This window comes from Palaemon carinicauda, chromosome 27 (genome assembly GCF_036898095.1).
Source record: "Palaemon carinicauda isolate YSFRI2023 chromosome 27, ASM3689809v2, whole genome shotgun sequence".
NCBI classification, from domain to species: domain Eukaryota; kingdom Metazoa; phylum Arthropoda; class Malacostraca; order Decapoda; family Palaemonidae; genus Palaemon; species Palaemon carinicauda.
In genome coordinates, this window is record NC_090751.1 from 89,389,883 (window position 1) to 89,412,606 (window position 22,724).

At 46.7% G+C, this 22,724-nt stretch overlaps 1 protein-coding gene across 1 annotated transcript in view; it reads left to right on the forward strand.

Annotated features, from left to right (window-relative positions):
* LOC137620790 (Na(+)/citrate cotransporter-like) overlaps positions 1 to 22,724 on the forward strand; it is a 130,479-nt gene that overhangs the window by 85,059 nt on the left and 22,696 nt on the right. Inside the window, exon 6 of the mRNA XM_068351221.1 lies at positions 2,528 to 2,673. Within this exon, the coding sequence (XP_068207322.1) occupies positions 2,528 to 2,673 (146 nt within the window). The remainder of the gene's footprint in view (positions 1 to 2,527; positions 2,674 to 22,724) is intronic.

Consider the following 22,724-nt stretch of genomic DNA (forward strand, 5'->3'; position numbering starts at 1 on the left):
TTATTACAGTACCCCCTACCATCATATATTTTGGAAACATCATTTATTCACCAAAGATTACCCGTAACTGTAATTGAGCAAAAGAGCTTGTTAGAAATAGGAATGAATGGCGAATGATTGTGACGCAAGTTCTGATAGGCCCTGCTGCAACCTCGGGTTCCCCTGGTGACTGCTGAGGTAGCAGCAGTAGGGGATTCAGTATATGAAGCTTTATTTGTGGTGGATAACGTGGGAGTGTTGGCTGTGGCACCCTAGCAGTACCAGCCGAACTCGGCCTATATTGAGACGGCAGTGACTCGGCTGAACCCTTCGTCAGGCAAGGAAGAACAACGACAAAAAAATCCCCTTTTGTAATTCCTTTTAATTGTCGGCTACCTCCAAGAATTGAGGGAATTGCCATGGTAGATAGATATAAATTGTAATTGATACTGAAGAGTAATTACTAACATGCACGCAATGGTATTAATATCATAACTGTATTCCGACTTTTCCTAAGGGCACACACACGTGCAAAAGTTCATCGAACTTTTTTTTTTTTTCGAACTTTTGCCTAGACATTGGCTTACTGGAACTTGAAACAGGTTAAAACCTAATAATAGTTTAAACTATTGTACATTCAGAAGAAATCCCCTTCACTAATTGCAGAATGTTCACCTTTCCAACTTCGTAAGCCACAACCAGGGAATTCTGTCATAACCTGTCTGTTATGAATAGGGACGGGTAACACAATGACTTCAGGTAACCTACGCCCGTAATATAAGAAGGGAAAGGAAATAAGATTCCCTTAGGAAACTGTATAGAAGGGGCACTGGTTGGTTGTGTAGCATGGCGTCACAATGACTTTGGTCATCAACGCTTTAAATTGATAATTTGTGCTAACCCTTCTGCCCAAACCTGTATATCAGTTTTCATCTCCATCTAGGGTTCTCTATGATAATAATAACAACAAAAGCAGCAATAATAATAATAATAATAATAATAATAATAATTAGATACAGTAATAATAAGCAATAATCATAACCCGTGTTGATAAACCAACCAAAGCTAGTAACGGAAACTGATCACCAACAGATCTTTCATTTTTTCTCAGTGCTTTCGTTTTTTTTTTTAATGAATCCATTGAACAACCTTGAGAATAAATTGGTAATGACGCCTACACATGCAAGCAAGAGTGTACCTACAAATAGAACAACACAAGGGGAACTGTTAATCCAATCAATATGTTCCAGCGTTGTGGTAGTCAGAGGCAGGTCGTAGCCAAGCTAGTGAATCCATCAATTACCGTTTTAGGAGAATGATTTGAAGGATGTCTTAAAGTATTCTCTAATTGTTATGGGTTTATATCATGAAATAACATTGCCATTTATGTACTTAGATACTATAAGAATGCTCTTAGGGGAGAGAGAGAGAGAGAGAGAGAGAGAGAGAGAGAGAGAGAGAGAGAGAGAGAGAGAGAGAGAGAGAGAGAGAGAGAGAGAGAGTGTTTGTATCTTCTATCTTGAAAGCAAGCTGAATTTTCCCTAGGTTAAGCTTCAGAGTTTTTAGAATGTGTGTGTGAGTATGCGCGCGTGTGTGTGTATGTGTGTGTTGCCTTGGAAGCCAATTCAAAGCTTTTAAAAGCAGGTCAATGATAGCCATTGAGTTATTAAATTTAGATATTTAAGATCATCCACAGCCAAGTATCTAGTGTACTTCGATGTCATCTTCAGTTCTTAGACTGCTATTCTTCCACTTGATCTTTTTTGTTATTTATAAACTTTGGCATAATATACAGAAGGTTACTCTGTCTTTGATACATTAAGGAATTACAAGGCCATCGTTAGAACATTGATAATCATTGGCCCATGGATACAAAGCACTCGCCTCGTCCATTTTGGGCACAACAATGTACCGTGTGGACATCTCTGTTGCATTTATACTGTAAATTATGAATGACTTTGGAATACATTTCTGGTCACCAGGTCTGGCTCGTACTTATTGAACGCTCCTCTGTTCATATTTCGTGCACACGGGATATTAATTGATCCAAAGCTTAACTACACACAAGGGTATCATAAAGAATGTAATTGTCAAAATACTGGATGTAATAGAATCATATAAAGAGGACAGGATTATTATTATTATTATGACTTGCTAAGCTACAACCCTAATTGGAAAAGCATGATGCTATAAGCCCAGGGGCTCCAACAGGAAAAATAGCCTAGTGAAGGAAGGAAACAAGGAAAAGTAAAAGGGAGTGAGAGTTGGGTCTTTCTAAAGATATTGTTTTCTTCTTTGCCCACATATATACCAAATAGTCTTGCACATTTTCTGATATTAGTTACAGAATGTCCAAACATTAGTCATAAACATTACATTAATGCGATAGAGATAGTCACAGAAAATATCAGTGCCAGAAAATGGACAGGGTAACTATAATTAATTTCTCAATGATGGCCATGGAAAATTGGATTTTTACTACCATGTCTGGCAGTCATATGTTAAAAAGATGCCTTGTTTAACACCCCACATATGTTTCCATATACAGACGCTGGAGTTGAATGAAGATCCCATGAAGAAGAAGATGGCTGCTAAGGAAAAAGCTCTGCAGGAGGAGGCCACTTTCCACCAGAAGCACAGCCATTACAGCTTGTCTGAAAATGCCCAGTCCCCAACATCCGAGATGTCTATCAGGTGAAATGTTGATTAATCTTCGTCTGCATGTTTTTTTTTCTTTTATTTTTTTTTTCTTTTAAGATTGTTGACCATGTCAGTTATGATTTAGTTTATCACTAAATAATACATGAATTTTGAAAATATGTACTTATCAATCCATATTAGTCTAAATAGTCAATAATATTTAAGTTAACAAGTAACTACTTCTTGGTAACATATAAAAACGGATTTTGAGCGAAGCGAAAAATCTAATTTTGGGTGAGATAGCCATGTCGTCCTGATGGAAGGTTCCTTCAGTAGCTTCCTAAGGGTATATATGACTACAGTAGATATTCCCAGAGAATTAAACTAAAGGTTTCACAGAATTATAACTTCTGGCGCGAGTACCCATAAGGTTTCCCTTTAGGATATAGTATAATAACGGGACGTATGCTTGACACGCCACATAGCTATCTGCACCCCACATAGCGTTTACGCTTCGAGGGGGAAGTGTGGCAAGTTATGGGAGGAGCCGTTACAAAGTTCTCCTCCATTACTGTTACGGTACTCGGCGACATCAACATCCGGTCGCCATCTGGGTTGACGTCACCAATGCTCGCCATCTTCATTCCTTTCGGCGTTTATGCCAGCCTCCATGATACAATAAGATTGGGAGGGGCCTGGCAGGGCCGAATAGAGAACAAGGGCAGGTCCATCAGGACGACATGGCTATCTCACCCAAAAAAAAATTTTTCCCTTCGCTCAAAATCCATTTTTTGGGCTTAAGCCATGTCGTCCTGATGGAAGTGTACCAGAGAATTAATGTATCGTGGATTTGTCCCTTTTTTGTAGTGCCTTTCGACTTCTAAACAATATTCCTTTGGTCTGATGACCACAGAGACCTGTGACATATCCGTTACATGTCACTTCAGATAAGCATATACCATGTTACTGCTTCCTGCCCCCCTGGCAGGGAAGTCCTATTTGGACGCAAGGAACATCTTGAAGTTACTTGATAGAGGAACTCACCTAGTCTCGGAGATACCTGCCGGTCCCAGGGCCAGATAGAAGAAGGTAAGTACAGTATACTCGTGTTGGAACAAGTTACCTTGGTCTAGATGAGTTTGCATCAAGAGAAACAATATTATAACATTGTTCATAATAATATTCAAATAATAGGGTAATAAAATTCTGTAATAGTGTTTTATTTCATGAGAGAGAGAGAGGGCGAAATGAGACGCACAGGGTAACCAAATTCTCTTTTATTCATTAAAGCAGAATTAGCATGAAATAAGCAAAATTTTAAGATATGAAATGCAATTAAAAACATAGACTAAAGACATCAGAAGAAGTGGGTGTGGAATCTGAAAAGGAAAAACTTGCCATTACACACATAAGTTCCAGAGGAACTATAAAGTCTTTCTAGATAGTCTTATATACACTTCATATTAAAACATATGGCACATGTGTTTCTGTCTATGTTACTTCACCTTTGTAGAAGAACAGTCCTTAGTGTCACAAGGTGGTACTTAAAATCACTATGTTTCACACTAGGGTCAACACAGGCACCCATGGAGTTAGAGTCCCGAATAACTCACTGTTCTACGCAGCACTAAGTAGCAGGTTTTAGCACACTACCTTCCGCTACCACGAAGCGCTTCAACTCGTGCACCTGCTTCGCGTAGTGTTTGAAAAACACTCTTGAGGATTTCAAGCCTGTGAAAGAGCGAAGACTCTTGAAGTCCATTGACTGGAAAAAATTCAGGAAAGAGGTGACTTTCCTGGGATCATGACCTGCGGGTGTACTGTCAGGATCCGCTCTGCGAATAAAGTAGGTGATCTTCGCCCTTAGTTGTTTGAGTGACAAATCAGACCCCGATGTTTCTCCTTTCAAGAGCTGTCCTCCACCGAAGTCTGAAGTTCTTCGAAGATAGTCCTTTAGACTCTCCACTGGGCATAGAAAGACATCTTCCTTCAGAGGGCAGATTCTCCAGGGGCCCCATCGTTTGGTGGGAAGCTCGTTCTTGGCGAGAAACGTTGGGTCAGGAAAGAGGGTGAGTTCGCCTGTGTCAGCAAACTGTATCTGGCCCTCTTCTCTTGATAACGCCACAATCTCACTGACTCGGGCTCCCGAGGTGAGAGCAAAAAGGAAAATCACTTTTTGAGTCAAATCTTTCAGAGGGCAAGACTCTTTGTCCAAACTTGAGGCAAATTGGAGCACTTTGTCGAGAGACCAGGAGATGGGTCTCGGTGGAGGTGCAGGACGGAGTCTAGCACATGCCTTTGGCAGCTTGTTAAAGATGTCGTCGGACAGGTCGATCTGGAAGGCATAGAGTAGTGGTCTTGTCGAGGCCGATTTGCGGGTAGAAATCGTGTAGGCTGCCAAGCCCTGTCCATGAAGGTGAATAAAGAAGGACAGACAAAAATCTATAGAGATTTCTGTAGGATTTTTAGCCTTGACGAAGGACACCCATTTTTTCCAGGAAGACTCGTATTGCCTTCTGGTAGATTTAGTTTTGTATTCCTCTAGGAAGTCCAAACTTTTTTTTCGAAATCCCAAACCTCTTCTTAACGGCTAGGGAGAGAAAATCATGAGATGTAGGTCTCGGGTTTTCCTTGATGAAGCGAAGACAGTAGACTTCTGAACTTGCTGGGAGAGAACTGGGTCCGGCAGGGGAATTATCTTGGGTTGTAACTTCAGGATTAGAGGGAACCAGTTGCTCCGGGGCCACTTGGGTGCCACTAGGGCTGGTGTTCCTTGGAAGGTTCTCAGCTTGGTGAGGACTTTCAGCAGAAGGTTGGGTGGAGGGAACAGGTAAATCTTGGACCATCTGTTCCAGTCCAGGGACATGTTGTCCACTGCTTCCGCTCTGGGATCCTCGTATGGGGCCACGTAAAGAGGAAGTTGTTTGTTGTCGCTCGTCACGAAGAGGTCGATCTGCAGTTTCGGGACTTGGCGAGAGATGAAGGAGAATGAGTCTGCGTCTAGGGACCATTCTGACTCTTTCGGGGTTGTCCTTGATAGAGCATCCGCCTTCACGTTGCAGAATCCTTGTAGGTGAACTGCTGAGAGGTGCCATCTCTTGTCTGCCAGGCGTAAGATTGGCAGTAACACTTGGTTGAGTTGGGGCGATCTTGAGCCCTGACGGTTGAGACATCTGACCACAACGGCACTGTCCAGAGTTAGACGGATGTGGGATGAGGGGCGTGGAGACAGCCTCTTCAGAGAAAGAAGGACAGCCATGGCCTCCAAGAAGTTGATGTGGAACGTCTTGAATAGGGGAGACCATGTTCCTTGAACTTGTCGTTGAGGGGAGTGACCCCCCCATCCTTCTAGCGATGCATCCGTGTGGATAACGACCGACGGAGGCAGTGGTTGAAGGGGAACTGATCTTCTCAGGTTCTTTGCCTCCGACCATGGCTTTAGGAGTGAGCGAAGCCTGGTTGGTAGAGGTCTCATGAGATCTCTTCTAGCGATGGATGCGTATCTTCTCCAGACTCCCGATGCATCCTTTAGCTGTGCTCGTAGCACTGGGTCTGTCACTGAAGCGAACTGGAGGGAGCCGAGCACCTGCTCCTGTTGACGTCTTGAAATCCGTTTGGATTTTAGGAGTCTCTTGACAGATCCTGCTATTTCCTTCCTTTTCTTCAGAGGGATGGAAAGACGGTGTGACTGAAGGTTCCAATGGATTCCTAGCCATTGAAACTTCTGAGCTGGAGAAAGTCGAGACTTTTTGGTGTTGATTTTGAAACCCAGATGTTCCAGGAATTGGGTCACCTTTCTGGAAGCTTGCAAGCATTCTTCTGAGGATGCTGCCCATACCAGCCAATCGTCCAGGTAAGCCATCACCTGGACGTCTTGTAGGCGTAGCTGTTGGACGATCATTTCTGCGAGCTGTGTGAAGATCCTTGGAGCTATGTTGAGTCCGAAGGGCATGGCTCTGAAGGCGTATTGCCTTCTTTGAAGCCTGAATCCTAGATAGGAGGAAGCCTGGCGATTCATTGAAATGTGCCAGTAGGCATCCGCCAATTCTATTGAGACTGTGAATGCCTTATGGAGCAGCAGGGCTCTTATGTGCTGAAGAGTTAGCATCTTGAATTTGTTGTTCACTATGAACTTGTTGAGAGGGGACAAGTCCAGAATGACTCTGAGTTTGTCGGAGTCCTTCTTGGGAACACAGAACAGTCTTCCCTGGAACCTGGTGGACTTTACCCTCTTGATCACCTTCTTGTTCAAGAGTTCTTGGACGTATTCTTCCAGGACGGGGGTGGAGTGTTGGAAGAATTGATGGAAGGTTGGAGGTGGTGTTACCCAACTCCACCCTAGTCCGTTCTTGATGATGCTGTGAGCCCAAGGATCGAAGGTCCAACGATCCTGGAAGAGGCGGAGTCTTCCTCCCACCGGAAGCATTTCATCACTCCTGGTTTCCCGAGGGTTTGCCACCTCGGCCGCCTGCTCCCCTTCCTTCTCTCCCTCTGGATAGACGTCGAGAGGAGTCTCTGCCGGAGCCTCTACCTTTGGGACAAAAGGTAGTTGACTGCGTTTCGTAGGCAGGTGTGAAGACTGGTGACTCAGTCACCACCGGCTGAGGGACCAACTGAAAGGTCTGTTGGGGCGAGCCACCAACTGGGGAGTAGCGGGTGCCGGAAACTGGCGCTTAGCCTGCCGCTGCTGGGGCCTAGGTTTGTTTGATTTCTTCTTAGGCTGGGGGCCCTCGTCCTGAGAAAATTTCCTCTTCTTGACATACCCCACTTGTTGAGAAGGTTCCGGTTCTCAGTGGCAGCCCTGTCTACAATCTCTTTCACGAGATCGTTAGGGAAGAGGTCTTTCCCCCAAATGTTGGAGGAAATCAGTTTCCGGGGTTCGTGTTTGACGGTAGCGTCTGCAAACACGAATTCTCTACAAGCTCTCCGGGCCCTGATGAAGCTATAAAAGTCCTTCGTCAGGGTGGCAAGATGGGTCTTAGCTAAGACCATGTACATGTCTGGGGTCCGAGTGTCCCCGGCCATCGTCTCCAGTTGCACTTGGTGAGAAAGGGAGGCGGCCAGTCTCTCTTTCGTATCCAGCTCCCGACGCAGAAGGTATTCGGAGAGCTTGGGGAGGTTCTCATTAAACTGCCGTCCTGCGACGTCAGCCTCCAACTTTCCTACCGAGAAAGTTAACTGGATGTCTTTCCAGTTCTTGTCGTCGGGAGGGAGGGCGAGGGAGAGGGGCCTACATTCCTCCAATGTAGGGCAGGGTTTCCCTTCCTCCACCGCTTTCAACGCTGCCAGCAAGGACTTTTCAGCAAAGGGGAAAACCATGGTGGCAGGAGCAAGAAAGGATGGGTGTTTCTTGCTTAGGGCCGGCACCTTTGAGTTGGTGTAGCCCTTGCTCTTAAGGCTGCCGGCCAGAAGATATTGAGCCTTAGCGTGGTCAAAGACTATGACCTCCTTAGGCTCGGTTTCCTCCTTGGAAGCTGGCTCGGACTTGAGACGGATGTAACAGTCCGGGTAAGATTCGAAACTAGGCCAAAACTCCACCTCTTCAAGAGGGACGTCACCTAGCTTATCATTGACGAAAATTCGTCCACTTGTAATTAGCATGTGCTCTGCATGCCTCCAGGGGTTGGTCACTGAGCAAGGGGGAAGATCCTTGACGTTGATCTTCTCGACCATCTGCTTCGATAGACGGAGAATCTCCCTCTTGAGGTCCTCGTGTCCTTTGCGGAACCTCCTCTCGTCCAGGAGGGCCACTAGGGCCTGGAGACTGTCCTGGTTTTCCACTAACGACGGAGTAGGAGTGGAAGAGGTAGAGGGAATCGGTTCCGTTACAGCAACGGAAGTAACAGAGGGGGCGCGGGCAACTTCGCCCTCGGAGTCCGGAGCCTCCACATGCTCCTCCTCTTCTTGACCCTCGGCCATCAGGGTCCTTTCGGTGGTGTCCGACACTTCCGACATTCGTTCCACCTCGTCAAGATGGAAGTCTTGCAGTGCGTCCGATACATCCAGTTCGACCGTCAGCTGGACGCAGGGGATCTTGGCTTTGGGGATGACAGCATCCGCAGATGCCTTTGGAAAGAGCAAAGCTCTCATCTTCTCGATCGGGAGATAGGGCCCCGTGGCGTTCTTTTGGAAACCACGCACCCATTCGCGCAGTTTCTCTCGGGCAACGTCCCTGGCCTCCGCTGATGGAGGGTCCTCAAACACCTCATGGAGCAGGTCCTTGCAAACAGTGCAGACCTGCGGGTCCCAGTACCGAAGAGTCCCTTTTGAGATGGAACAGCTGGCGTGGGTTCGGCACGCCAGGTGGCCATAGAAGTTCGGGCGCCGAACGCTGCAGAAGGCGCTCTCACACTGGATATACTCCTCCTGTAAAAGAAAGGGGGACATGAGTCTACGGAAGTCATGTACAATGACTTAGAGTAAAGACTTAAAGTAATCTTAGATTAGTATTAAAAGTAATCTTAGATTAGTATTAAAGTTACTTAACTTAATATAAGATTTCTTTTCAAGTGTAAGCTTGAAAAGAAGCAGAAAAGACATACATGTGTATCCCGCCCAGCCAATTGCCGTGACCCCACACCATAACTAATTCTAGGGGCTCTTTAAGAGCCTAAAGAGATGGAAGGAATATCCATTTTGGATTAAGCACAGCTTAGACTTCCTCTGGGGAATTAGTCATGGTAAAGGGGGAGCTGAATTCATTCAGTCTAGGAGAAAAGGGAGAGAAATGATTCCTCCCCATTCAGATAGGTCCCAGCAAGGGACTGTGCATAGATGCACAGAGTATGCTGGAAAATTTTACTGCACAACTATACACCATAGTTTTCTGTCTAGGGTATATACTATACCATAGATGTACTGGCTATCGTATATAGCTATACAATAGTCACTGCCGGCACAAGGCCGGCAGGGAAGAGGTGACAGTCCACTGAAGTAATATGATTAGGTGGCGCCGGCAGCGTGACGGCATGCCAGAAGCGCGCCGGGCGCCGGCGAATCATCATCGAGGGGAAAACCCCTCCCTGTCATCAGTCTATGTGGCAGAGAGAGTAGGAACCTCAGGATGATGGCAGATCGCCGGCATGTCGGAGGCCCCCGGCAGTCGGCAAGCAACCGGCGAAGGTATTCCAGCACTGACGTCAATGAATGAGACAGAGAGGATACCAGGTTACACTGACGGCTGTTGCCGGCAGGGTAGCGGCAGTTGACCGGCACTGATAGGTAGAGAGAAAGGATAGGAGAAGAGGGAGGGAAGGGTAGTACAGTGAACCCTCGTTTATTGCGGTAGATAGGTTCCAGACGCGGGCGCGATAGGTGAAAATCCGCGAAGTAGTGACATCATATTTACCTATTTATTTAACATGTATATTCGGACTTTTAAAACCTTCCCTTGTACGTAGTACTGTTAACAAACCACCCTTTAATGTACAGAACACTTAATGCATGTACTACAGCACCCTAAACTAAAACAGGCACAAATATTAAAGGCGATTTTATATCATGCGTTTCCTAAACACCTAAAAAGCACGATAAAAAATGGCAACCAATGTTTTGTTTACGTTCATCTCTGATCATAATGAAGAAACAAACTCATTTAGTGTACAGTACACATATATGTATAGGTTAGTTTTTGCATCGATTATATTGATTATACAGTACTGTACTGTATGTTGATTTGTTTATTACCAATGTTTTAGTTTACGTATTTTTCTTAGGACTTCCAAATGAAATGTTTTTCTTTATGACGCCGCCTGAAACGACGGCGTGTACGCTCAGTAAACAACCACGCTCAGAACAAACAAGGCATTTAACGCGCATGATGATAGTGATAAATAATGATACAGTACATACAGTATTTACAGTAAAAGCATTTACAAAATATGTTACCTTACAAATATAAATTATACAGTATTGTACGTAGCAAAGCAGGAAAACAATTTACGAGAGAGAGAGAGAGAGAGAGAGAGAGAGAGAGAGAGAGAGAGAGAGAGAGAGAGAGAGAGAGAGAGAGAGAGAGAGATTGTTTTACGTACGTAAATGTAAATTTTAAACAAAAAAAATATGATAGGTTACAACATGTAGACTTTTAAAACCTTCCCTTTAACTTAATGCATACAGTACGTACATTACTAAACTATAAAACAGGCAGTAAGAATATTAAAGTAAAAAATAAAGATTGTTACTGTACTCACCACGAAAGAAGTTGAAGAAAAACTTGAATGGTGATGGCGATGAATTTGCTGCACAGTAGAAATGATGATGATGAAGCTGATGATGTGTTCTACTGTGCAGCCAATGATAGTATTTTACGTCTCTTCAGACGGAGGTGTCTTTTCCTGGGACACCTCTTCAACTTCTTCCTGGGAAACTTCAATTTCTTCCGAAGGCGTACTAGCAGGAGGAACTGGCTCTTTTTTGCGAGGCTGGAAGAACATTGTGATCGGAAGTTGTTGCCGCTGCTTCTTTTTTCGATCCAAGAGCATTTTGTAGGGAGTCATTATGTCATCAACCTTGTTGCAGAATTGCATCGAGCGAACCATATCCTCGTCCCACTCTTGCAACATTTCTTTCAACTCCTTCGCGTGGTTGCAGGCCTTGGCAAGCCGTTCTAATGTTAAGCCCGTTTCTTCGACATTTTCTTGGGTCTCTTCCTGGGTATCACTCTCTTCCTCACTTGCCGATTTCGTCAGGTCTTCGAGGTCTGCGTCAGTTAGGGGCTGGGAATGGCAGTCCAACAACTCGTCGACGTCTTCAGTCGTCATGTCGCCAAACCCGTCACCTCCAATTACAGTATGGCAGCCAACTGCACAGATTTCCGTATTGCAGAGTGTTGGATTTCCGACGGAGTAAATCCCTTGTCGTCGTAAACAATATCGGGCCACAACTTCTTCCAGCTCGCATTCACGGTTGCAGGTTTCATCTCTTGAAGTGCCTTCTGAATATTCTGCAGGCACGTGGCTATGGTGTACTGCCGCCAGTACGCCTTCAAGTTAAAATCTTCATCCTCGTCATCTTGGGCAGCATCCACACACGCAACGAGGTCCGCCAAGGTATTCTTCGTGTAGAGGGCCTTGAACGCCCTGATAACCCCCTGGTCCATCGGTTGAATTAATGACGTGGTGTTGGGTGGCAGGAACTCAACCTGAATGCCCTCATGCGACAGGTCAGTTGCGTGTCCACCAGCGTTATCCATAAGGAGAAGGATCTTGAATGGCAAGCCCTTCTCTAAGAGATATTTACTGACTTGCGGGATAAAACACTGGTGGAACCAGTTGGAGGTCAGCATCTTCGTAATCCATGCTTTTTGATTATGCATCCAGTACACGGGAAGGAGATTCTTATTTTTATTTTTCAAAGCGCGAGGATTTTTCGACTTATAAATAAGCCCCGGCTTTAACAAAAATCCAGCAGCATTGCCACACATCACGAGGGTAACGCGATCCTTGAATGCCTTAAAGCCAGAGGCTTTGGCTTCCTCTTTGAACAGGAAAGTTCGCGACGGCATTCTCTTCCAAAACAAGCCAGTCTCATCCATATTAAAGACTTGTTCCGGCTTGTATCCACCTTCGGCGATAATATTCTTGAACGTCTGGTTCACGTAAGTTTCAGCAGCGGCAGTGTCAGCGGAAGCAGACTCCCCATGCAGGGAAACGCTTTTCAGGGCGAAGCGTTTCTGAAACTTCGCGAACCATCCTTTGCTTGCGGAAAAACGTTTCTGAGGCTGGGAATCAGTGGATGTCCCTGGTTGAGGATCATCTGCATCATCATCATCTTCAGCATGGTTGCCGTCGTCGTCTTTAGGTTCCTTTGCAGCAAAATTCTCATATAAACTCAAAGCCTTTGTTTGGATGGTGTTCGTATCCAACGCTATGTTCTTCTTCCGGCAGTCGGCAATCCACACAGCTAAAGCACCTTCCATGCGTACGATCGTTTTATTACGCGTTGTAACGACTCTCTTCGCTGATCTGCTAAAGGTGATTGCAGCCGTCTTTCTAATGTTCGCCTCGTCCTTTTTGATATAGCGAACGGTGGATTCGTTGATGCCAAAATGGCGGCCGGTGGCCGCGTAACTTCTACCATCTTTTAACATGTCGAGAAGCGTAACCTTCTCAGCTATCGTCATCATCCTTCGGTGGCGTTTAGGCTCACTACCAGCCTTAAGAGAAGCAGAACGCTTGGGAGCCATTACAGTAGGATTTACGTACAGTACTGTAACAAAAAGTTCAACTTAAAAAGGTCGCACACAGCACAGATTAAACTTCACAAACTTAAGAACGTCTACTCAGCGATACGCGGTAACAGAGAGTGAACGATCCAGCCCCGCGAGAACTTTGATGCTGCGGGTAGAAGATGCGGGCAAAACACCAATCACAGGCTAGATAACAAAACTTGAGTTCTGATTCGTCATCTATCAGCGCTTGAACCAATCACAACCCGTCTTACAGTACTATGATGCGTTGGTTACCTACTCATAGAAGATGCCCCGCGCATACTGAACGTACGTAGATTAAGTACAATACCGTAATAATAATAAATAATGATAATAATACTGCACAGTAATAATAATAATAATAATGATAATAATAATAACAATAATAATTTTATTAACAACAACAACAATAATAATAATAATAACAATAATAATAATACACACTTTACGTATGCTATTTTACGCCTCTCTCTCTCTCTCTCTCTCTCTCTCTCTCTCTCTCTCTCTCTCTCGTACGCTTATTCGAAATGTGATTTTTGCAACAAAGAATATTATTGGATGCAGTACTGTACTATGTACGTATACATACAAAAGATTCATGGAAAAGAAGCACATCCATTACAGTACACACCATTCTAATATGATATGACTGCATCTGATTTGCGTTTCATGTTCGATTTAATTTTACTACGTACTGAATTATCGTATGATCACATTCTCTTTTCGTGTTTTATTTCTTTCTGTGCTGAATTATATATCATATGTAATGCAATGAACAATCAGTAAGAGCAGATATTACTAATTACAGTATTAATGGAATTACAGATAACAAAATATCGTATTTGGGGGTCTTCAGATTTCGCGGTATTTTCGAATTTTCCGGAAAATCCGCGATATGTATATATATATGGGTTATGGAAAAACCCCGCGAAGTGGTGAATCCGCGATTGTCGAACCGCGAAGTAGCGAGGGTTCACTGTAGCTCATTACCCAGACCTCGTCTTCCTCCGGAAGGAGTGTTCAAATGAAAGAGAGAGGGAGGCAATCTTTCATCCAGCCGCAACAGAGCCGGCAGTCGGCTAGAATTGCGGATGGCAGCCCAAGGGAGGACCGAAGAACACTCTAAGATAGAGAGGTCTTCCGCTGGCAGACCGATTTGCCTAGGCTATCCCATAGATTGACTATATGCTGGAAGCGTAACAGCTCGGACTAACCAACGAAGGGACCAAGCCGAACCCACAACCTGCCGGCACGCGGTGGAGTTGTAGGACGGCAGACAGGGGTGTGATTGCTAGGCCAACACTAAAGGACAGAGGGGGGAGGGGCGAGGGTCCTGAGGGGGAGCGTGGGGGAAGGCGTAGCCTTTGCCGACACTCCAGGGGGCGTTTCTGTTCCAGAACCAGCACTATCCCAGGTTTAGGAAGAATTCATTCTCCAGCCTAGGGTAGGTTAGTTCGGAGAAATTACAGCACTAGTGTACTGTCCTAAACTATAAAGAAACAGAATCCACTGGCCTGCCTAACCAAGTCTAGGGAAGCAAGTCCCAAACCAGGGAAGGCAGGTGTAGGACAAGTCGCTAGGCCACAGGGAGGAAGGGTCGTAACCCTACCAAGTGTGGACTAGGGGGAAGGGCAGAGCCCCCCCACCTTTGCCGACCAGCAGAGCCCAAAAGGAGAGTTCATTCACCTAGAGGGGGAGCTGGGGGCGAACAACTGGTACTCTGAGGTTCTGTCCCAAACTCAAAGCTCATGTGCTATGGCTAGGAGCGGGGAAAGAAAATCCTAGCCTAACCCCACCCAAATACGATTCGAGGTAAGGAGGGCTAGGATGTAGCCTAGGCTACCTCAGAGGGAGGAGATTACCTTGGATAAGGTAACTGTGGAGGTGAGGAAGTATACAACAGCCCTACGTTAGGTTAGGGGCAAGGGAGTCGACTACCAAGATCACCGAAACCCTTTGTATATTTCCTAGAAGGCGAAAACATATGTGCAATCACTGAATCTTATATATATGAATGCCTAAAATCTTCATTTCATAAATTAACACTAGGAACACTTATTATATCATGCATGAGAGTAAACAAAATCTGCTTAGGCTATCGAGCCTAGGGGCTAGGCTAGTACCCTAGCATACGAATCGGCTACCTACACTCGCCGAAAAACGGATTTTGAGCGAAGCGAAAAAACGGATTTTGAGCAAAGCGAGAAATCTATTTTTGGGTGAGATAGCCATGATGTCTTGATGGAAGGTTCCTTCAGTAGCTTCCTGAGGGTATATATGACTACAGTAGATATTCCCAGAGAATTAAACTAAAGGTTTCACAGAATTCTAACTTCTGGCGCAAGTACCCATAAGGTTTCCTTTAGGATATCGTATAATAACACGCCACATAGCTATCTGCACCCCACATAGCGTTTACGCTTCGAGGGGGAAGTGTGGCAAGTATCAGAAGGAACCGTTACAAAACTCTCCTCCTGCATTACTGTTACGGTACCTAGCGATGTAAACAAACGGCCGCCATAGCTGGCCGCCATCTTGGTTTACATAACATCCGCGCGCTTCATTCCTGGTTCTATCTAGCGTATCTGTCAGCCTCCATGATACAATAAGAAAGGGAGGAGCCTGACAGGCCAGAATAGAGAACGAGGGCGGGTCCATCAGGACGTCATGGCTATCTGTTACGGTACCTAGCGATGTAAACAAACGGCCGCCATAGCTGGCCGCCATCTTGGTTTACATAACATCCGCGCGCTTCATTCCTGGTTCTATCTAGCGTATCTGTCAGCCTCCATGATACAATAAGAAAGGGAGGGGCCTGACAGGCCAGAATAGAGAACGAGGGCGGGTCCATCAGGACGTCATGGCTATCTCACCCAAAAATAGATTTTTCGCTTCGCTCAAAATCTGTTTTTTGGGCTCAAGCCATGATGTCCTGATGAAAGTGCACCAGAGAATTATGGTATCGTGGATTTTCCCCGTTTCGGTAGTGCCTTCTACTTCAAACAATATTCCTTTGGTCTGATGACCTTAGATACCGTGACATCTCCATTACATGTCACTACCAATGGCATAAACTATGACATGGCTTCCTGCCCCCCCTGGCAGGAAGTCCTGTTTGGACGATTGGAACATCTCGAAGTATCCTGATGAAGACAAACTCACCTGTAGATGAGGATCTTGTCGGTCTCGTAGACAGATTAGGAAAGTTAAGTACTTGTGTGGGAACAAATATTTCACTTTTCTTAGGTGAGCTTATATCAGACAAGAGCAATATTATAACATGAATTATAATAAAGGTTAAAATAAAGGCAAATAAAGCTCAGTAACAGTAGTGTATTTCATATAGAGGGGCGAAATAAGACGCATATGGTAGCGAAAATTCTATTTTATTCAAGAAAATATTCGCAATAATATGAAATAAGATAAATAATTTACAATAAAATTATTGATTAATAAACATAGACTGAGGACTACATAAGACAAGGGTGTGGAATCTGAAAAGGAAAAACTTGCCATTACACACATGGGTTCCAAAGGAACTAAAAGTCTTTTAAGTCACAATACACTTCATGTCCAAATAAACATGTGGCACACGTGTTCAAGTCTATGTTACTTCACTTTGTAGAAGAACAGTCTACTTAAAATCACTATGTATCGCACTAGGGTCAACACAGACACCCGTTGAGTTAGAGTTCCGAAATAACTCACTGTCCTACGCAGCACTAAGCAGCAGGTTTTAATACACTACCTGCGGCTACCACGAATCTTTTGACTTCGTGCACCTGCTATGCATAGTGTTTAAAGAACACTCTTGAGGATTTCCAGCCTGTGAAAGATCGAAGGCTTTCGAAATTCATTCCTTGGAAGAAATTTAGGGAAGAGGCGACTTTTCTAGGATCATGACCTGCGGGTGTACTGTCAGGATCCGCTCTGCGAATAAAGTAGGTGATTTTCGACCTTAGTTGTTTAAGTGACAAATCACTACCCGATGTTTTTCCTTTAAAGAGTTTTCCTCCGCCAAAGTCTGAAGTTCTTCGAAGATAGACCTTTAGACTCTCTACTGGGCATAGAGAGACATCTTCCTTCAGAGGGCAGATTCTCCATGATCCCCACCTCTTAGTAGGGAGTTCATTCTTAGCGAGAAACGTTGGGTCAGGGAAGAGGGTAAGTTCCCCTGTTTCGTCGAACTGTATCTGGCCCTCTTCTCTAGATAAAGCCACTATTTCACTGACTAGTGCTCCCGAGGTGAGAGCAAAAAGGAAAATTACTTTTTGAGTCAAGTCTTTCAGAGGGCAAGATTTATTGTCCAGGCTAGAGGCAAAATGGAGCACCTTATCCAGAGACCAGGAGATGGGTCTTGGTGGAGGTGCAGGACGGAGTCTAGCACATGCCTTCGGAAGTTTGTTAAAGATTTCGTTGGACAGGCCTATCTGGAAGGCATACAGTAGTGGTCTTGTCAAGGCCGATTTACAAGTGGAAATCGTATTGGCTGCTAAGCCTTGTCCATGAAGGTGAATGAAGAAGGATATACAGAAATCTATGGTTATTTCCGTAGGATTCTTTGCCTTGACGAAGGACACCCACTTCTTCCAGGATGACTCATATTGCCTTCTGGTAAACTTTGTTTTGTATTCCTCTAGGAAGTCTAAACATTTCTTCGAGATTCCAAACCTTTTCTTCACGGCTAGGGAGAGAAAATCATGAGATGAAGGTCTCGGGTTTTCTTTGATGAAGCGAAGATAGTCGACTTCTGAACCTGCTGGGAGAGAACTGGGTCCGGCAGAGGGATCAGCTTGGGTTGTAGCTCCAGGACTAGAGGGAACCAGTTGCTCTGGGGCCACTTGGGTGCCACTAGGGCTGCTGTTCCCTTAAAGGTTCTCAGTTTGGAGAGGACTCTCAGCAGAAGGTTGGGTGGAAGGAACAGGTAAATCTTGGACCATCTGTTCCAATCCAGGGACATGGCTTCCACCGCTTCCGCTTTGGGGTCCTCGTATGGAGTCACGTACAGAGGAAGTTGGTTGTTGTCGCTCGTCACGAAGAGGTCGATCTGCATTTCCGGGACTTGACTGGAGATGAAGGAGAATGATCTTGCGTCTAGGGACCATTCCGACTCTATGGGGCTTGTCCTCGATAGAGCATCCGCCGTCACATTGCGGAATCCTTGTAGGTGAACTGCTGAGAGGTGCCATCTCTTCCTGTCCGCTAGGCGGAAAATGGGTAACAGCACCTGGTTGAGTTGGGGCGATTGTGAGCCCTGACGGTTGAGACATCTGACCACAACGGCGCTGTCCAGAGTGAGACGGATGTGGATCGAAGGACGAGGAGACAGTTTCTTCAGAGTGAGAAGAACCGCCATGGCCTCCAAGATGTTGATGTGAAACGTCTTGAATAGGGGAGACCATGTTCCTTGAACTTGTCGCTGGTGGGAGTGGCCTCCCCATCCTTCTAGCGAGGCATCCGTGTGGATGATGACCGACGGAGGTGGTGGTTGAAGAGGAACTGATCTTTTCAGGGTCTTTGCCTCCGACCATGGCTTTAGGAGTGAGCGAAGCCTGGTTGGCAGAGGTCTCTTTAGATCTCTTCGAGCGATGGATGTGTTTCGTCTCCAGACTCCCGATGCATCTTTTAGCTGTGCTCGTAGCACTGGGTCCGTCACTGAGGCGAACTGGAGGGAGCCGAGCACTCGTTCCTGTTGTCGTCTTGAAATCCGTTTGGATTTTAGAAGTCTCTTGACAGATCCTGCTATTTCCTTCCTTTTCTTCAGAGGGATGGAAAGACGGTGTGACTGAAGGTTCCAATGGATTCCCAACCATTGAAACTTCTGAGCTGGAGACAGTCGAGACTTTTTGGTGTTGATTTTGAAACCCAGATGTTCCAGGAACTGGGTCACCTTTCTGCAGGCACGCGAGCATTCTTCTGACGATGTCGCCCAGACCAGCCAATCGTCTAGGTAAGCCATCACCTGGACGTCTTGTAGGCGTAGCTGTTGGACGATCGTGTCTGCGAGCTTTGTGAAGATTCTTGGGGCCACGTTGAGTCCGAAGGGCATGGCCCTGAAGGCGTATTGTCTTCTTTAAAGCTTGAATCCTAGGTAGGAGGAAGCCTGGTGATTCATTGGAATGTGCCAGTATGCGTCCACCAGGTCTATTGAGACCGTGTAAGCCTTGTGAGGCAGTAGGGTTCTTATCTGTTGAAGACTCAGCATCTTGAATTTGTTGTTCGCAATGAACTTGTTGAGGGGGGATAAGTCGAGAATGACTCTGAGTTTGTCTGAATCTTTCTTGGGAACACAAAACAGTCTTCCCTGGAACCTGGTAGACTTTACCCTCTTGATCACCTTCTTGTTCAAGAGTTCTCGGACATATTCTTCCAGATGGGGGGTTTAGGGTTGGAAGAATTGGTGGAAGACTGGAGGTGGTTTTATCCAGCTCCACCCTAGTCCCTTCTTGACGATGCTGTGGGCCCAAGGATCGAAGGTCCAACGATCCTGGAAGAGGCGGAGTCTTCCTCCCACCGGAAGCACTTCATTGCTTCTGGTTTCCCGAGGGTTTACCACCTCGGCCGCTTGCTCCCCTTCCTCCTCTCCCTTTGGATTGACGTCGAGAGGAGTCCTTGCCAGAGCCTTTACCTTTGGGGCGAAAGGTAGTGGATTGCCTTTCATAGGTAGGGGTGAAAACTGGTGATTGGGCCACCACCGGCTGAGGGACCAGCTGAAATGTCTGCTGTGGTTGAGCTATTAGCTGGGGAGTAGCAGGTGCCGTAAACTGGCGTTTGGCCTGACGCTGCTGGGGTCGGGGCTTGTTGGAGTTCTTCTTAGGCTGTGGACCCTCATCCTGAGAAGATTTCCTCTTTCGGGGCATGCCCCACTTATTGAGAAGGTTCCGATTCTCAGTGGCGGCTTTGTTCGCAATCTTTTTTCACCAGGTCTACTGGAAAGAGGTATTTGCCCCAGATGTTGGAGGAAATCAGTTTCCGGGGTTCGTGTTTAACGGTGGCGTCCGCAAACACGAACTCTCTACAGGCTCTTCGGGCCTTGATGAAGCTGTACAAGTCCTTCAGCAAGGTCGCAAGGTGGGTCTTTGCAAGGACCATGTAGTAGCCTGGGACCTGAATGTCCCCGGCCATTGTCTCAAGTTGTACTTGAAGAGACAGAGAGGCAGCCAGCCTCTCTTTCGTGTCCTGTTCCCGACGCAAGAGGTAGTCGGTGAGCTTGGGGAGGTCTTCATTAAACTGACGTCCAGCGACGTCAGCCTCCAGCTTTCCAACCATGAAGGTAAGCTGGATGTCCTTCCAGCTTTTATCATCGGGAAGTAGGGCGAGGGAGAGAGGCCTACATTCCTCCAATGTAGGGCAGGGTTATCCTTCCTCCACCGCCTTTAACACGGAATTCAGGGCCTTTTCCGCGAAGGGAAAGACCATGGTGGGAGGAGCAAGAAAAGACGGGTGCTTCTTGCTCAAAGCCGACATCTTGGAGTTGGTGTATCCTCTGCTCTTGAGGCAGTCAGCCAGTATAGCTTGAGCCTTGGCGTGGTCAAACACTATGACCTCCTTAGCCTCGGTCTCCTCCTTGGAGACTGGTTGGGACTTGAGACGCATGTAACAGTCCGGGTAGGCGTCGAAGCTAGGGTAGAACTCCACCTCTTCGAGGGGGACGTCACCTAGCTTCTCATTGATGAAGATGCGTCCGGTCGTGATTGGCATGCGTTTTGCATGCCGCCAGGGATTGGTCACTGAACAGGGAGGGAAGATCCTTGACGGAGATCTTCTTCGGCTGCTTCAAGGTCAGAAGCTCCCTCTTGAGGTCCACATGCCCTTTGCGGAACTTCTCGTCCAGGAATGCCACCAGAGCTTGGATGGTATCCTGGGTGCCCGGTACCAAAGGTATCGGGGTGGCAGATATAGAGGGGACGGGTTCAGAGACCACGACGGAAGTCACGGAGAGCGCACGGGCGACCTCGTCCTCAGAATCAGGGGTCTCCACCTGATCCTCTTCCTCTTCTTGACCCTCCGTCATGAGGGTCCTTTCTGTATTTTCGGACACATCCAACATCCTCTCCACCTCGTCGAGATGACAATCTTAGAGAGCGGCCGCAACATCCTGTTCGAACGTTATTTGGACGCAGGGGATCTCATCCTTAGGGATAACGGCATCAGCAGATGCCTTAGGGAAGAGCATGGCTCTCATCTTCTCGCTTGGGAGATAGGGCCCCGTGGAGTTCTTCTGAAACCCGCGCACCCACTTGCGCAGTTTCTCTCGGGCGTTATCCCTAGCCTCTGCTGACGGAGGGTTGTCAAACGCCTCATCAAGCAGACCCTTGCGGACGTTACAGCCCTGCAGATCCCAATAGCGAAGGTTCCCCTTCGTGATGGAACAGCTGGCGTGGGTCCGGCACGCCAGTTGGCCGTCGAAGTTAGGGCGACGAACGCCGCAGAAGGCGCTCTCACACTTCACATACTCCTGTAAAAGAAAGAGGAAATGAGTATTAGGAAGTCAATACAAACATGACTTACATTAATCTTAGAATAAGTTAGTAAACTTATAATATAAGATTCTAGTGAGTATAGGCTTAGGATAGGTAAGCCGGAAAGGAGGTAGGAAAGACACATATTTGTGCATCCCTCCCAGCCAATTGCCGCGACCCCATACTGTAACTAATTCAAGAGGACCGTCATGGGCCCTAGGGAGAGGAAGAACATCTGTGCTGGATGAGCCAAGCTTAGGCTTCCTCTAGGGAATTAGGTACAGTAAGAGGGGGAAGCTGAATTCATTCAGTGTATAAGCCCCCTTATCAGATTAGGTCCCGGCAAGAGACTGCACATGGAAGCGCAGAATATGCTGGAAATTTTTTACTGTACAACTATACATAATAGTTTTCAGTCTAGGGTATAACTATACCATAGGTGTACTGGCTATTATACATAGCTGCACAATATTAGCTGCCGGCACGGGGCTGGCAGGAGGGAGGAGTGACTGTCCACTGTAACGCCAGAATTGGTGGCGCCAGCAGGTCCCCATCAAGGATGGACCCTTCCCAGCCATCAGTCTATGTGGCAGAGAGAGAAGGTGACACCTTAGGTGATGGCAGATCGCCGGCAAGCCGGCGGCCCCCGGCAGCTGGCAGGCGGCCGGCGACGGTAACCGACACTGACATCATTCAATGAGACAGGTAGGGCACCGAAGTTTCTGACAGCTGGCGCCGGCAGAGTGGGGGGGGCGGCAGTGGACCGGCACTAAGAGAGAGAGGGATAGGATAGGAGGAGAGAGAGGGTAGGGTAATACCCAGTACCCAATCCAATCTTCCTCCGGAAGAAGTGTTCAAGTGAAAGGAAGGGGTACTACCTTTCATCCGGCGGCAGAGAGCCGGCAGTCGGCTATGTTGCCAGTGGCGGCCCAAGGGAGGGCCGAAGAATACTCAAAGAAGGGAGGTCCTCCGCCGGCAGACCGACTGACGAATGCTAGCCCATAGTTCGACTATATGTGGGCAGCATAGCAGTACGGACTAACCAACGAAAGGACCGAGCCGAACCGGCAACCCACCGGCACTCGGTGGAGTTGTAGGACGGCGGACAGGGGTGTGAAGGCTAAGCCAACACCAAAGGGATAGAGGGGGAGGGGAGAGAGTCCTGAGGGGGGTGTATGGAGGGAGCGTAGTTCCCACCAACACCCCCAGAGGGGGGGAGATTCTGTTCAGGGCTAGCCTGTCTAGGTAGGAAGAGTCCATTCTCCAGCCTAGGGTAGGTTAGCACAGAGTAGGTACAGCACTAATGTCCTGTCCTAAACTATAAAGAAGCAGAATCCCACTGATTGCCTAACCTAGACTAGGTGAGCTAGTCTCCTAGACCAGGAAGGGCAGGGGGAGGACAAGTCGCTAGGCCACAGGGAGGACGGGACTTA